The sequence below is a fragment of the Lutra lutra genome, chromosome 6 (assembly GCF_902655055.1).
Source record: "Lutra lutra chromosome 6, mLutLut1.2, whole genome shotgun sequence".
In the NCBI taxonomy this organism is placed as follows: Eukaryota; Metazoa; Chordata; class Mammalia; order Carnivora; family Mustelidae; genus Lutra; species Lutra lutra.
In genome coordinates, this window is record NC_062283.1 from 124,250,174 (window position 1) to 124,265,653 (window position 15,480).

A 15,480-nucleotide genomic window follows, 5' to 3' on the forward strand; every position below is an offset into this window, starting at 1 on the left:
TGTTTGAAATTACAAGAGTAAGATGAACTGCAGTGTAAGGTGGGCTGTTTTGATATATTTCAGTTCTGATAACCACTTCTCTTCAATGCTAACATGAATGATTGGTTGTAGTTTTCCTTCTGTCTAAACATGGGTTATGGTATTGCATCAGTGATTATATTGAAGATGCTACTACAAAACAAATCATCAAAAGCAGTCCGTCTTTGCTTCATTCCATTTTACTCAAACCCTGTTCAAAATTAAGTAATTGGTAGCCAATGCTTTCTTGATTACAGATTCAAAATGATTAAAAGTGTATAGCAATATATTACATAAATCCATAAATTTTGTATACTTTCCTTATAAAAAATTCACACATGCTGATGTGGATTGATTTCAACATTTAGACTGTAAATAGTGTGTTTAATGTAAACAATGTGGTAAAACTGTAAGACTTGATTTTAAAATTGTTAGGATTTTATTTTATAATATAATTAAAATTAATAATAATCAAAAGTAAAATAGAACTCTCAGATCCCATGCTTTTATTAATACCATGAGCAGGCAACTCCAGCCATGTTTGTAATATATTTATGAAATACTTATATATATGTAAAAATAAGTTTGTGACAATTTAACTGTTTATTCTTATTCTGACTCTTCTCATTGAGGCTAACTATAGTGATGGGAGACATTTGTTTATACAAAAGGAAATAATTTACTACCTTATTTTAAAACAAACCTGGACCAAAACCCCAAATCTCAAGGAATGTAGGTAATTGAAATGTGTTTTGTAAACATAACTTTTTCAAATGGCAAGATAAATAAAATTTATGAGCTTTCATGCACAAGAAAAATGAAACTTTACATAAAGCTTGTTAAGAAATGGATTTGAACATATGTTAAATCATTTCTTCTAAAACTGAAGTACCTAACAAGAATATGAAAAAGTATACAAATAGTTTATAAACTAGAGATTATTTTCTCCCTTCCAGTGTTATTTTTTATAAACGTTATTACAAATGAGTTTGTACTGTCTCAGTCTCCTGCCACTATACTTTAAGTGTCGTAAGAGACTGTTTATTATCTGAAAGCAGCCTCTGCTCTCCCAGTGGTTGTTGCTTGCTTACTAAAGCACTATGTGAACCTGTGATTTAAGCTTTTACTACACAGTGATTCCATTCGGCCACTGTGACCAAAAGTATCTGACTGCTGATTGAATTCTCTGTATTCGTTTCACCTTCCCCCTCCCCCAATCTCTGTTAGGTTCTGAGCTCATGCCCAAAGCGCTCTCCACCAGGATAGTGGGAGGCATTTGGTGGTTTTTCACACTTATCATCATTTCTTCGTATACTGCTAACTTAGCCGCCTTTCTGACAGTGGAACGCATGGAATCCCCTATTGACTCTGCTGATGATTTAGCTAAACAAACCAAGATAGAGTACGGTGCTGTTGAGGACGGTGCAACCATGACTTTTTTCAAGGTAAGTCCTTCTGATTGTCTACAATTTATGTATTAAAATGACAGAGTGAAAATAAATCTTTCTCTCTTAATGAATGTGTGTGGCAATACTGTTATTTGTGCCGAATAATCAATAATGTGTACTTCGGGGCATAGAGAGGTATACAGCTAAATACATGGTTATCAAGGCAAACATTTCAATACTTAAAAAAGAAATTCAGTACTTTCAAGGAGTTTTTGCTTTACAAGGATTTCCTTTTTGTTCAAAGGAAAATCTGTCTACAGTAACATGTTTTTCTCTCAACAAGGTTTTATCTTTGACTATAAATACATATATATATAAGTATATATAAATATAAAATATATTAACATGGAATTAATATGAGTATATTAATGTAGTGTATTAGTTATATATTAATATGTTTACTAATATATGTATATTAAGTACTAGTAGATTCAAACTTCATGAGGCTTAGCTATTCCAGAAGAATAGAATGATTATATGCAAGAGTATTTCTCATACATACATTTCTTTCTGTTCAGGAGAGACAAGTTTTACTTGTCTGGAAGCCTGTGGAAAAGAAGGAAAATAAATAATAGAAACAAGCAGAAATAATTCTTGTTTCCCATATATTCATCTGCCTAATATTCTGTAAGGCACAGAGTCTGAAAATGGGCTCTGCCACTGAACTGATGGTTATCAATGATAATGTCCCAGAGGGACAGCCCTGTGGATGCTTAAATGGAAAGTGTCCTTTACCAAATTCCAGGCATATAGAGTGCCTTCCCCTCCTTTCTATTATTCCCTTTTTCTTACTCCAGCTGATCTCACTGGCCCAAAGTAGTTAAATGGGGAGATTTCCCTTCAGGAAGTCAGTCTCACTTCATAAGTCTTTTTATATTTCACCAAGTCTTTTTAAGTTCTTTGTAGGTTGGGCAGAAATTGTAAGCATTGGTATTTTCCTTCACTGTTCATATAAGGGATTGGCCATGTAAGTATGCAGAAGTGGTACAGTTTTTTTTTAAATAATTGACTCAGCTATAAAGTAAATTCTTTCATCAAACATTCATTAAGTGCCTACTGAATACCAGAAATGGCAGTACATGTTGGTTTTCTAGAGCAAAGAACATCTATTTCTCACTTCCAAGAAGATTATAGTTTAGTTGGACACACGGAGGACTAAATCAGCAATCATGGAACTGGGTTTTATGGGACTTAAAACAGCAACTTTGCCAAATAATTATGCAGTTTTCATTATAAAAAATTCTATTAAACTAAATCAGATTTTACTTTGGAGTTCTGGAGTACACTGAATATCCAAAGAATGAGATAGATTGAGTGTTTAATCAAATCTATGTAATTCTTAACATTTAATTATCTTCAAAGTGAATTTCTCATATGACTAGATGAAAACTTGAATATGTATTTTACATTTAACTGCAAAATCATTATCATTTAATCACATTTATTGAATAACCTAATATGAGCACAGTATTATGATCAGTATAATGCTATTTGACTATATTAATTGGAATTCATCAATTTTTCTCTGATTGGATATTCAGAATTGATAGAGATAGCTTTTCTTATATAACTTTTTTTTTTTTTAAAGAAATCAGCTGTTGAAAATTCTAATGCACATTGTCACTATCAATAAACTTGTAGGGAGTGAATATATGATGCCTTAAAATTATTACAGCATGCATCTAAGACTTTGGAAGAAGAGTTTGTAAAATAACACAAAGTGCCTAAAACCAGTGATTTGATACCAGAAGTGAGTATTTCTGTTTCAAAAATACATCAGAAAAAAAATACCAAAAATATATCAGAGTTTTCATTTCATTTTTATTTTCTAGAAGCCTCAAATATCCTGTTTCAAAACTCTTTTATTCTATGAGCAAGGTTTATCTCTGGAAAATCAATTTGAAAAAAATTCTTTTTTTCTTAGCTTTAGGTTTATTTTCTCCCTTTTTTGTATTTTCAAGCTTTTCAATTTTTTCCTCCTTCTTTTTAAATTTTTTAAATTTTAATTTCTTTAGTTCAATTACTCTTCAGTGTTAGCGTCATTTCCCCCTACTTTCACTTCTCCTTGCTATTGACTTCTCTTTTCCCTCTTTCATCTCTTGTTTTCGCTCTCACAGTTAGGGTTACCTCTAGCACCAAGAGAAAATTGACATAGAAGCATTTTCTGTTTCCAAACATAGAAGCATTTTCTGTTTCCAACAGCACAGACTTTCTTTCTGTAGAATTAAGGCCTTCTGAAATCTACAATAGTCACAATAAAAACCACACAGTGTTAATCACTAAGTTGACAATTACCTTATATTGATAACTTGACCGACCACATACTGAATTCTTACTGTTGAAATCAGAAAAAAGAGATTTTAAAAGAATCATTAGATATCGGTTTTTCTTTAGTTATTTTAGTATACCCTTAAATGATACTAATTTCAACTTCATGTTTTAGTTTATTAAATTATACACTTATACCAGCCATGGGCATAACATTTAAAAAAAATATTCCCTAGCTGTTTGGAATTGAAGTGATTGCGTGCTCATTTTGCAACTCTGCAATGAACCAGGGAGTAGTCTGTTTATTTACATTTGATACCATTCTTTTATTTCTTAATTAACGGCAATGCATGCAAACACTCTAGGAAGAACCCTTAAGGCATTGATTTCTAAAGGAATTTCCATCTTGTTTTTACAAATTTAACAAGACCCTGCTGTTAGTTAATGGCTCTGGAATGCTCAGTTCCAGAAAATTATTTTAAAGAATGGTATAGTTTTGTTACTACAAGTAAGAAGAGCTGGCTCAAGATACCTGGTCTAAAAGGGGTAAGTCCTCAGTATTGCAAAAACTGAGAGTCATGCCATTCTACAACTTAAATAATTATTTTTCCAAAGAACATGCTTGACTTTGTTTATTGAGCTTATGTGTATATTGTCTTCCAGAAGAGTTCTTTCTTCTTTTCTTTTATATCCATTACACTCCACATACATTCTTCCCAAGGATGAATGTAAAGCCATGACTGATAAAATAACTCAAGCAGATTGGTAGTTCTTCAGTGTTATTCCATGTAAACAATAGAAAACGGTATGACATCACCAGGACGTGCTTAATCATATTTAATTGATAAACTAACTGAAGGCCCAGGGATTTTGTTGAAAAACAATAAAGGAGTTGTCAAAGCTTCCTTCTTAGAATCTGGGAACTTGGGTGGAGTACAACTGAAATCTTGCCCAGGGCTAAACACTATACAGGATGTTATCAAGCAACAAGCACATTCTTTTCTCCCTGAAGTATAAAGATTAAAAGAATGAATACATATAGAGTACATGTTCAAAAATAACTCAGCTAGAGCCTGTAGATGTGATGACTTCTTTTGAGAATCCCTGGATTTTCAAAGTGAGTCATATGTTCTACAAAATGATGCTGAATCACTTATATTTCTCTGCAACCCATGATTCACACTTTCCAATTTTTACAAATTCTCTCTCTGACTTTGATCAACTGAAGTCTCTGGCTTGTTGTATGTACTAATACAGTCTGTCCTTCCGAAAAAGGTCACATAAAGGAGATAGATGTTTCTTTTATGGTTATTATTAAAAAGCTCTGCCACATATTAAAAGTACAGTTGAATAGTATCAAATATCTAAAGTAAATCCCTCAATACTTCTAAAAACATAGGCTATAATTTAGAATAGTTTCTACCAATGAAAGAAAAACTGTAGAGTTGGAAAAACTGGGGCTTACTTCCTGGTTTCACTGCCTATTGGCTGTGTTTTGATAAAATACTGTTCCTTGTAAACCACGACTCCTCATCTCTAAATTGGAATGACTAACAGGACCATTCTTAATAGTATTCTTTGAATATTAAATGAAAGCTCTACATGATATGCTAACCATCTAGTTAAAGCTTGACAGATGTTATATATGAGCATTACTAAAATACATGGCTCATTAAAAATATTCAGAATTTAGGATGATTTTAAACATAGTGAAGTCAATTATATTTCTATGACCCACAGTAGGATCAATCATTTCAAAAAGAGATCACATCATATTTATCTAATTGAAATTGCTTCAGTCTTCTAATTATTGTTCTCATGAAGAAGATGTAATTTCATAAGTGAAATAAAAAGAAACTATTGGAAGCTCTTTTCTAGACTGTGTATTTTGAAATGGTATATTGAGGTGCATGTAGCAATTCTTTGTGGAGTTTATTGCAAATCGTAGATAAAGGGAACTATAAAAATGTTTAATATAAAAAATTTTTATCCTTAATTCTTTTTGTTTATCCTTAATTTTAACTTTTTTTTTTAACCCAATGATCAAGATGTTCTACATTAGCCAATGTTGCCATACATCTGATGTTCTCAATTACATCATATGGATGTTTATTTGTAAGATATCAAGTTTTTATTCCAGAAACACTTACTGATCATCTCTTATGGTAAAAATTGTGTTAAATCTTAGACATATGTCCTACATCTCCAGGCACCTCCTGACACTTGTCCATTCTATTTCCTACATATCTACTTCCTTCACTACTGTCCTGGTTCAGAAGACTAGTGTCATCTCTGACCAGTGTCTTGTAGAACCACTTAATTTCCCCTCCCACCCCCAGTTTTGTCCCTGTTGTTCTCTCTAGTGCTACCGGAGTGACTTAAAGTCCTCCAAAAATTACCTTCTCCCCTTGGCTTTAGGATATAAACCTAGCTCCTCAGTGTGTTTATAAGACACCTCATGGGTGGATGACTTCTTATTTCATAGGCACTCTCACACTTGAAACTATAGCCGAACTGTTGAGTTTTTAGCCCCAGGTTGTGCCACAAGTACATGATGCATCTGCTTCTCCAGTGCCTGCTATGCATTTTATTTTTTTTTTACACTTGTCCCTTTTTATCAACCTTATTGGTTATATTCTCTTTATTCCTTAAGCCCTTATTTATACTTCATTTATCCCAGCCAAATTTTCATGATCCTTCCTATACCCAAATCTACCCAGTTCTGGTAAGGTAATCCTCCTTTCTATTTTCTGAGTACTTTTTACTTCAGTTCTCATTAAATCTTCAACCTCAGCTGTCTGCTTGGTTCCTATTTCTACACTACCCAGCATAGCAGCGGGGCAGGGACTGACTCTGTATGTCTCACATTGGGATCTCCTGTTCCCTGCACAGGCTTTGCATATGGTTTGGGCTTTATTAGTTATTGATTGCTACAAAAATGTTGCTTAAAAGGCAATGAAAAACTCGGTGGCATGTAACATCAACCTTTATTTAGCTTACAAGTCCGCAATCCTATTTCTAGAAACTTGGAAGCCCAGAGACTTGGTACATTTTGAGCAGAATTATGAAAGCAATAACCAAGGGATTTGTAGTATCAACAATAAAAGTCATAGCTAAAGGTATCATGGTATAACAATCATTACTTAGAAGATCTCAGTGCATTAGTCATTTTGGCTCACGCACATGCCCTCAACTGTTTGATCATATTAAATTTCTAAAATGTTTGGTTTAAGCCATTGGGGCAGATATAACTACCATGTGTTCTTTATGATCTGCTACTTATTCTGAGTTTATCAGTTCATTGGTCTTCTAAAATTAAATTCTTTTATACCAGCATGACCGTGCTTTTGCCAATACAATTTCTGCTGAACATTTGTGATCTTTAAATATATCCAATTGAGTCCACTTATAATCTAAAAGCATTGCTCCAGCTTTTTCAGAGGTCTTAACACTTCAAGCAACATACTTAATTTGTTCTTTAATTACAGACCGGAAACAATCTGGAGTACTTTTACTGGCTTGAGACACTGAAGATTAGGAACACTTGAAAGTACCCAATAGTGCAAATTCTAAGTCTGCTGTATCACCTCTAAGTACTGCTTACAAAAAGCCCAGTTCTTTTAAATTATTTCTTCCCCCTCTTCTTCTCTTCATTGTTCTTATGATTATTTATACTCCTTATCTTTCTTGTGCTACCTTATTATCCTATGTAGCTAAAAGTAACTAGCTGATACCTTGAATATTTTGTCACTTTGTCTAGACTTTCTTTGGCCAAGTCAAAAGATTATTAAAGCATTTCAATCTTCCAACTTATTCTAAGGCACACTTTAAGAACATTATTTCCTCCTATATTCACAGATTCCCATTTTCCACTAATCATTTCGTTGCAATCTACCATGTGACCCTACATCAGTGTTACATGTTTAGGTTCTCTTTATGGCAGAAACTTACTTCTTTTACCAGTTTTGTCCAGTTGTCCCTTGGCACAATGACTGTTGCATTCATTGATGGAAAACCTATGACAAAGGGTTTTAGATAGAACGTGTGATTATCTTCAAAAGTTTGCTAATCTGCGGAGAACTAAAAAGGTTTTTTGTTTTCATTTTTTTTCAAAATGTGTAGCCCTCTGTGGCATTTCCTTTGAACTTTAGGTTAAATATCAGTTTATTTGGAAATGTAGGTTATAGTGTTAGGAATGCAAGCAAGTTGATTAATCCATCTGGAGGGAAAATTTTATCTTTTGGTACTTAGCCACAGAGAGGGTTTTGTTTTGTTTTTCTTTGTGCATAGTCTCCCTCTTTGGGAGAACTCAAAGTACATTCTAAATGCCAGCTCATTAATCTTTACTGCAACCCCTGAGGAAGGTGGGAAGCAATTATCATTATGCTCATTTAACAGATGAGGAGACTGGGCCATAGAGAGGTTAAGTGACTTATTAATTATGAAAGCAATAACCAAGGGACGGGTAGTATCAACAATAAAAGTAATAGCTAAAGATATCATGGCATAACATCATTACTCAGAAGAGCTAAATGCCTTAGTCATTTTGGTTCATCCACATGACCTCAACTGTTTGATCATATTAAATTTCTAAAACACTTGCATTAAGCCATTGGGGCAGATATAGCTGTCACATGTTCTTTATAATCTGCTACTTATTCTGAGCTTATCAGTTCAATGGTCTTCTAAAATTAAATTACACTAGGGTGACAGTGTAAGTTTTTAAGCCTGAATTGCTTGTGTGGCATGCCTGTAATGATTTTTGAAAGCTTGAGTGATTTTTGCTTCTTAAATGCCAAAAGGAACAGAAGTAATTTTCGAGTTGAGAGATAGAATATAAAAAAAATTGGCAGTTATTATGGCATAATACTTTATAAAATGGATTTAGAAACATATACCATTCATTAGACTTTCTCATATTTTTTCTTTATTTGCAGAAACCATAATTTATATTTGTTGTTTTTAATTAGAGCAGTGGTTTAGTTGTGAAAATATATTTACTGTGAAGAGTTTACACATTGGAGAGTAAATTTTCAAAATGACATCTATAGTTATTTTACACATTGAAAAACGGTTTTCCCAAAAGGAGTGTTTAGGTTTCCTCTTGCTATATTGGCAGTAAAACATTCTGAAAGTCCAGTATATGTATGCATAAAATTGACCTATTAGTTTACGAAGATGAGAAAAATAATCTGAAAATGACTTGAAAGCACTTTATTTTTATTGAGATATAATTGGCATCAACTTATGTAAATTTAAGGAGTACATGTTGATTTGATAAATTTATGTATTGCAATATGATTATCACTATAGCATTGCTGACCCTTCCGTCACATCACATAATTATCGTTTCCTTTTTGTAGTGATAATTAAAATCTAGTCTCTTAGAAACTTTAAGGTTTATAGTACAGTATTGCTGACTATATTCACGATGCTGAACTTTAGATCTCCAGAACTTATTCTTTAAATGCCTTTCATATTCTATATAACAAATTCCCAGTTAAGTATGGTCATCACAAAGAAAGTGTCGAATAACTATTTGTCTGCACATGGATAGTAATTGGGCATGTCTTTCATTGTGTATCCAATTTATGTTATACATTGTCTAATCATTTTCTACCACATATCCAGCAGGGATTCTTTGACAATATAATAATTAGAAATTCATTATGCTACTACCATCAGTAAGTACAGGGATTCTTTCTTAATTACTTGCTTGTATAAAGTTGCCATGTCTAACTTGCCACAAAGTTTGCTTTCAAGTCATTTTTATTTATTTGGGGTCAATTTATGCTTAGTAATGACACTGCCTTTTTCTCTCCTCAATATTTAGATCTCAAATTTCAGCTTTGGGTCTCACCTGGGAGATATTGTCTCTGTGCCTAAAAACCATTTAAAATGGAGTATTAATATGAGCATATGTTATACTGGCGTAAAAAATTTTGTGACTAAAATATTTTATTTGTCGATAGGTTGTACCTCCCTATGTTTGCAACTTAAATTCTAGACTATCATAGCCCAGCACAATTCGTGATACTATTTTATCAGGATCCCCAGTTAAATCCCTACTTCAACTTATGTGCTAGTCTTTTATTCATCAAAATGGTAGATGTAGGTGGTGCTGCAACCAGTGGCTGGATGGCATGGGTGCTACATGGGAAATATAGTCTTGTCTGCAATGGGCATAACATTATTCTCACAAGCAAGAAGACAGCCTCGGTTTTACATCAGTTTTCTTTTTCAAGGGATGGAATTATTATGGTGTCCTGTTCGGGTATATCATTCACAAAGTATTAAAAATCCTTAAAATATCCTACGTTAAATCATCATCTCACTTGTCTGCCCATTAGAACATTAGATCATTGGGGACTTTAGAGAATATTGAGGCCCAGGCTCCTCTACCAGGCTAAGTAAATTAAAAAAATCTTCAAATAACTTGCTTGCAAGTTACCAAGTAAGTAATAATTCAGGTGATTATTAGAATCAATAGAAACTTATTGTGAATATTTTTTATTTCGTGTTTCAAGTTTGTGTATAATCTGGTTTATTTGTTTGTTTTGTTTTTGTTTTTTTTTCATGCTTAAATAAATAAAACAAAACCTGAAATCTTTATGTGATCAAACACCAGTGTATCGGGGCAGTCAGTTTAGATTAGTGATTAATACTGTTACTATAATTTTCATCTGTCCAAATTAATGTTTTCTTCATTTTTAATTAAGCAACTTTTCTCAAAGTCTAAAAGAAATATCTCAGCAAAGATTTTTGTACCTGTACCATTTCTCTTTTTCTCCCAAATATTTTTTTTCATTCATTAATGGTTTTAAGATATTGGTTGTTGGTAATGGATTAATATTGACATCAAGTTAAGTAGCAATATTTTATTTAATAAATAAAGTTGATATTTAAAACTATTATTGTATTTATTAGTATCTAATATTAGTCTTGAAATGAATATTTAAAATAATTCTTTATAAAACATTTAATTTATTGGCATAGTAAGGGGGTTCTTTTCACCCAAGGAGATTGTCTCCCTCCCCCCATTCTCATCTAACACACAATTTATTATATGTGAGGCCTGATCCTATGTTTATTACAGGGATTTGCATAAGGCCTACAGGAAACCAACACCGTTTACTATTGTCCCATTGCAAGAAATAAAATGGTGCCTTTGAAGTAAAGCTGCTTCATCAGTCAACCAGTTTAGCATGCCAAGTTACAGCTATCAATGGTGAAACAGCAGATGTGAAGGCTAGTTGGCATCAAAGCATATGAGTCGAAGACTTTCCTATGGAAAGAAAGTGCTTCATTACACTTTATCTATACTAAGAACATTGGTTCTATCAAGCTGTCTGAAAATTAGACGATGATGGGGTTTTATTACCTTAGCTCTGCCAGAGTGAATTCAATAGTTAAAGAGTAAGCGATAACACCATTTTGGGAATTATAGAAGTGATTAGAGTTTCAAAGTATTTAAAGTTGGAAAGAGCAGCAACTTTTACCTTAGCTTCTCTAAAATGTCTGAGGGACAAAAGTTTAAATCCCTCTCTAATGTTCAACATATACCAAGGAAGCTTTGGGGGACTTTAATAAAAGAAAGAATTTTTGTGTTTGGCTGAACTGTAGAATCTGAAAAGCAATGTTTTAATTGCCTTGAAAGGCAAGTGCACGAGGCTGTTGTCGTTCCAGGATACACTGTGATCCTGTCTCTCTGTTGCCTTCCCTCCTCCACTCTGTGCAGGGACCACTCTTGCTGTTTGTCAAGTCGGCATGGCAGCTCAAACACCAGGTTGCACCTCATCAATTATAGGAGAGAGGGCCCCACAGGGAGTGAGAAAACTCGAAAAGTCAGTTAATACAGCAATGTTGAGCTGGCATGTCAAGTACTGGATAATGGATAATAGTTGTCACTATAAGAGTTTATAGCCACTGGTTAGGCAACAATTTGAAGGGGATTTGAGAAAGGGCATATTTTTTGGACATAAAAAATATAGGCTTTGATAATATAAAAATTGTTACTTAAAACTTGAAATGTTTATTTCTCAGATAAAAATAATTAAAATGAAAATTCCTCTTCTTCTATAGAAATTATAACATAAAAACATTATTTGGTATTTCTAAAACCCAGTTTCTCTGCTTTGTAAAGTCAACTTTAGAGTATCGATAAAAACATACTCTCTTTCTAGGTTGTCAGTTAATTACAGATTGAATACTGTGGATCTTGTACTTAATCCAGAATACCCTTGGCAGTTAATGTTGTTGATTCTTCATGCACTGGGGATGTCTTTTGGGGGAGAAAGCTATTTTTTGTTGTTGTTGCAAATGCACTTTACACTAATTAGCATCTTCGGTCAGCTGAATATTCTTGTGTTCATTTGTTTTCCTACTTCTTTTCCAAAAGTGCTAATGGCAATAATACCACTTTGCTCTTTGCTCTTAAGAGCTGATTAGAGACATCATATGGTCATTGACTTGGTTCTTCCATTATACCATAAAGCAAAATGAAGCTTACTATTACTGCTGCTGCCATCTTTGATGTCCTAACTTTCATTTAAAGGCAAAACAGAACAGTTTTTCCACATTGGCAGCAAGCAAAATATAGGGTCATCAGCCCTTCTAATAGTCAAAGACCTCATTACTTCATCCCACATAGTGACAAGTAACAAACATAACTCATAAAGCATCCTTCCTTTTTTATACCCTCACCCTACTGTAACAGAGATTGGAAAAAGGACAAAATAAACTTTAGAGCTTATTCATAGGTGTTGATAATTGCAAACTGAATATAATAGATTCCTCAAAAATATTCCTTTTAAAAATATGACTAGAGTGCTGTGACTTGTGTAAGACTGATGAATCACAGATCTGTACCCCTGAAACAAATAATACATTATATGTTAATAAAGAATGACTAGATTAAATATTAATACTAAATGTCTTAGTCGTAAAGAAGTCCTATTCTGAAATAATTCAGGCTCTTTATGCTGATATTATTGACTGAAGCAGTTGCTAATTGTCTAGTGCATACGTGTGAGCACTTTCATTGACCTCCTGTATTCAGAGAAATTCCTTAACAGTTTCATAAGTGAAGAACTTTCCAGATGAGTGAATGTGTCTGCATGTGTATCCGTGTACATGAGTGAGTGTGTCCTATAAGAAAAAGATATGTTACCTTAATTGGAATTAAATTATGAATGATTACATAATTTATCTTTCTTATACCCAGTTTCCATTTTTCAATCTGTTTTAGTGGAAGAATAGTTCAGGGTTGGCAATAAATTGTAATTTATTTTTCCTGACAGCATTTGAAAAATACTTTTAATTATTATTAGCCTATTGTATATACCATAGCACTAGTGGAGTTCAGTGAAAAGATTTGATTATCTCTAAAAGTAGGTGTTTCCTTTATTAAATATTGTAATTACAGCTAATTAGAGGATACACAATAAATTAGTTTGCTTTGTAGGTCCCTTGACTGTTTTCAGAACACAATGAGTTTATGTTTCATTTTAATTTAGTACAAAAACAATTAAATAAAGACCAAATAATTAGAAAGGAGAATTAATAATGGTTATAAAGATTGTTGAGTCAATACAAAGCAGTTTAACAAAATGTTTAAAAGCGTAAGCTAGGTTGTATCGTGAAATCATACATCTGTCACTCACTGGGGATTTATTTAACCTCTCCAGACTTTTTATAGATAAACTGTGGTGTGATTTTATTTCTTATAGATTTTTCACATAAAGCACTAAACACGTGATAAACTCCCAGTATGTACTTACTGCTATCCTTGTTTTAAGGACCTTAATAGTTGAAGCGTTAAATTCTGTAAAGATGAAACCATTTCCCTCACTATGAATGCTTGCATTCCTGGAAATACATCTAGTTTACCTATGGTCAATGCCAAAATCTGACACTCAATTGCATTTATGATTGATTTGTGATTTGATCCTTACTGTAGATTTAAAAAAAAATATTCTAGATTACTCTCTTATACTGCTGAAAAGATAAAATGTATCATGAATCCAGTCACATCCATTTATTATGTATCGTCTTTTAATTAATATCTTTTTATTAATCGTCTATTAACACATGAGATTTACTTTGACAAACAATTCATGCTCAGAATTAATGCCTAAAAAAAGAGAAACTCCTATTTTAAATTGTTCTTCCTTTCCATAAATATTAACCATTGTAATTTTAGCAAGTTTCTTTTTCTCCAATGCATATGACCTGGGGCACCGGGGTGGCTCAGTCATTAAGCTTCTTTCTGCCTTCTGCTCAGGTCATGATCCCAGGGTCTGGAGATGGAGCCCTGCATGTGGCTCCCTGCTCAGTGGGAAGCCTGCTTCTTCCTCTCGCATTCCCCCTGCTTGTGTTCCTTTTTTTGCTGTTTCTCTCTCTCTGTCAAGTAAATGAGTAAAATCTTTTAAAAAAAATAATGCATGTATTCATGAGAACTATAGAATTTTAGGAAAACAAAGAAAAAATGCCAAAGTCTAACCTGCAAAGGTAAATCTTAATATCCTGTAACAAAAGTCTCCAGTATTTTCTCTATGGCTATAAATATTTTTAAAAGATTATTTATTTGAGAGAGAGAGAGCAGGAGCAAGCAGTGGTGGAGCAGGGGGAGAGGCAAAAGTAGAGGGAAAGCAAGACCCCCTGCTGAGCGGGAAGCCCATCACAGGGCTTGATCTCACAACCCTGAGATCATGACCTAAGTCTAAATCAAGAGTTGGTTGTTGAACCAACTGTGCCACTGAGGTGCCCCTCTCTCTGGCTATACTTTTATCTCATTCTTTTTTTCTTTCTTGTTTCAGTGTTAAAGACTTCAAGCCTTTATATAGTTTTACAAATATCATATTTTCACTGAACACAGGTACTGATGCTTTTTTTCAGGAGTATGCTTTACAGATTCATTATCAGTAAAATAGGATTATAAGAATGATCTTATGATACTTTCAGAAATAATTTTTTTTCTTGAGATAAAGTCTACAACAAAAAGCCTTTTGCTGATTTCCAAACCCATTCACCTAGTCACTGCAAACTTTCAAAGTATGTTTATATATAAACTCACACATATAGCAAAGAAATAACTTATAACTTAAATACTTAAGATATCAATTGAGATATTCATTTTTAATGTTCATTGCATTAAAATATCAAAAATTTAATGTTTTAAAAATGGATGTTTTTAATCAAACCTTAAAGAATAATTAGTAGAGAGATGTTATTAAGGTTAGCTGTTTAGGTTTCTTAATACAATCTTGTCTTTAAGTGAAAAAGAAAAAAATCTGGTGTTAAAAATATATAGGAGTAGCCATTAACCTTTTTTAGTTAAGCTATATTGGTATATATTTAGAATGATTATAGAAATATCTTTCTTTATCTACATTAGCTGCAGTTTAGCCTTGCCATGTCTATAAATGAGAAATAACATTTGCATGGTTGTACTCTCATTAAGAATTTGCATTGAATGTTTTGGGGTTGGAATTCAGTTTCTCAGTTATACTGGGATGCCCAATACCTACACTGGTATCAGGGAAATCTATGTTAGTTCGATTCTTTAAGTATTCTTATATAGATGTTTTTGTTATATTGGGCTTCTCTCCAACACTGGAAGAAAATAACCAAGCCTAACTCTAAGAAGTAGAATTTAGTGGAGTGAATTGTGTATCCATATTGTCAAAGTGAAAGGAAGTGACTAAGGTGGCCATGACCAAGAAATAATCATGTTTAAAAACAACCA

At 33.0% G+C, this 15,480-nt stretch overlaps 1 protein-coding gene across 4 annotated transcripts in view; it reads left to right on the forward strand.

Moving 5' to 3' along the window:
* The window catches only part of GRIK2 (glutamate ionotropic receptor kainate type subunit 2), a 639,603-nt gene that overhangs the window by 514,335 nt on the left and 109,788 nt on the right, over positions 1-15,480 (forward strand). For all 4 annotated transcript variants that reach the window (XM_047734793.1, XM_047734792.1, XM_047734790.1 and 1 more), the window contains exon 14: positions 1,246-1,463. In XM_047734793.1, the coding sequence (XP_047590749.1) occupies positions 1,246-1,463 (218 nt within the window). The remainder of the gene's footprint in view (positions 1-1,245; positions 1,464-15,480) is intronic.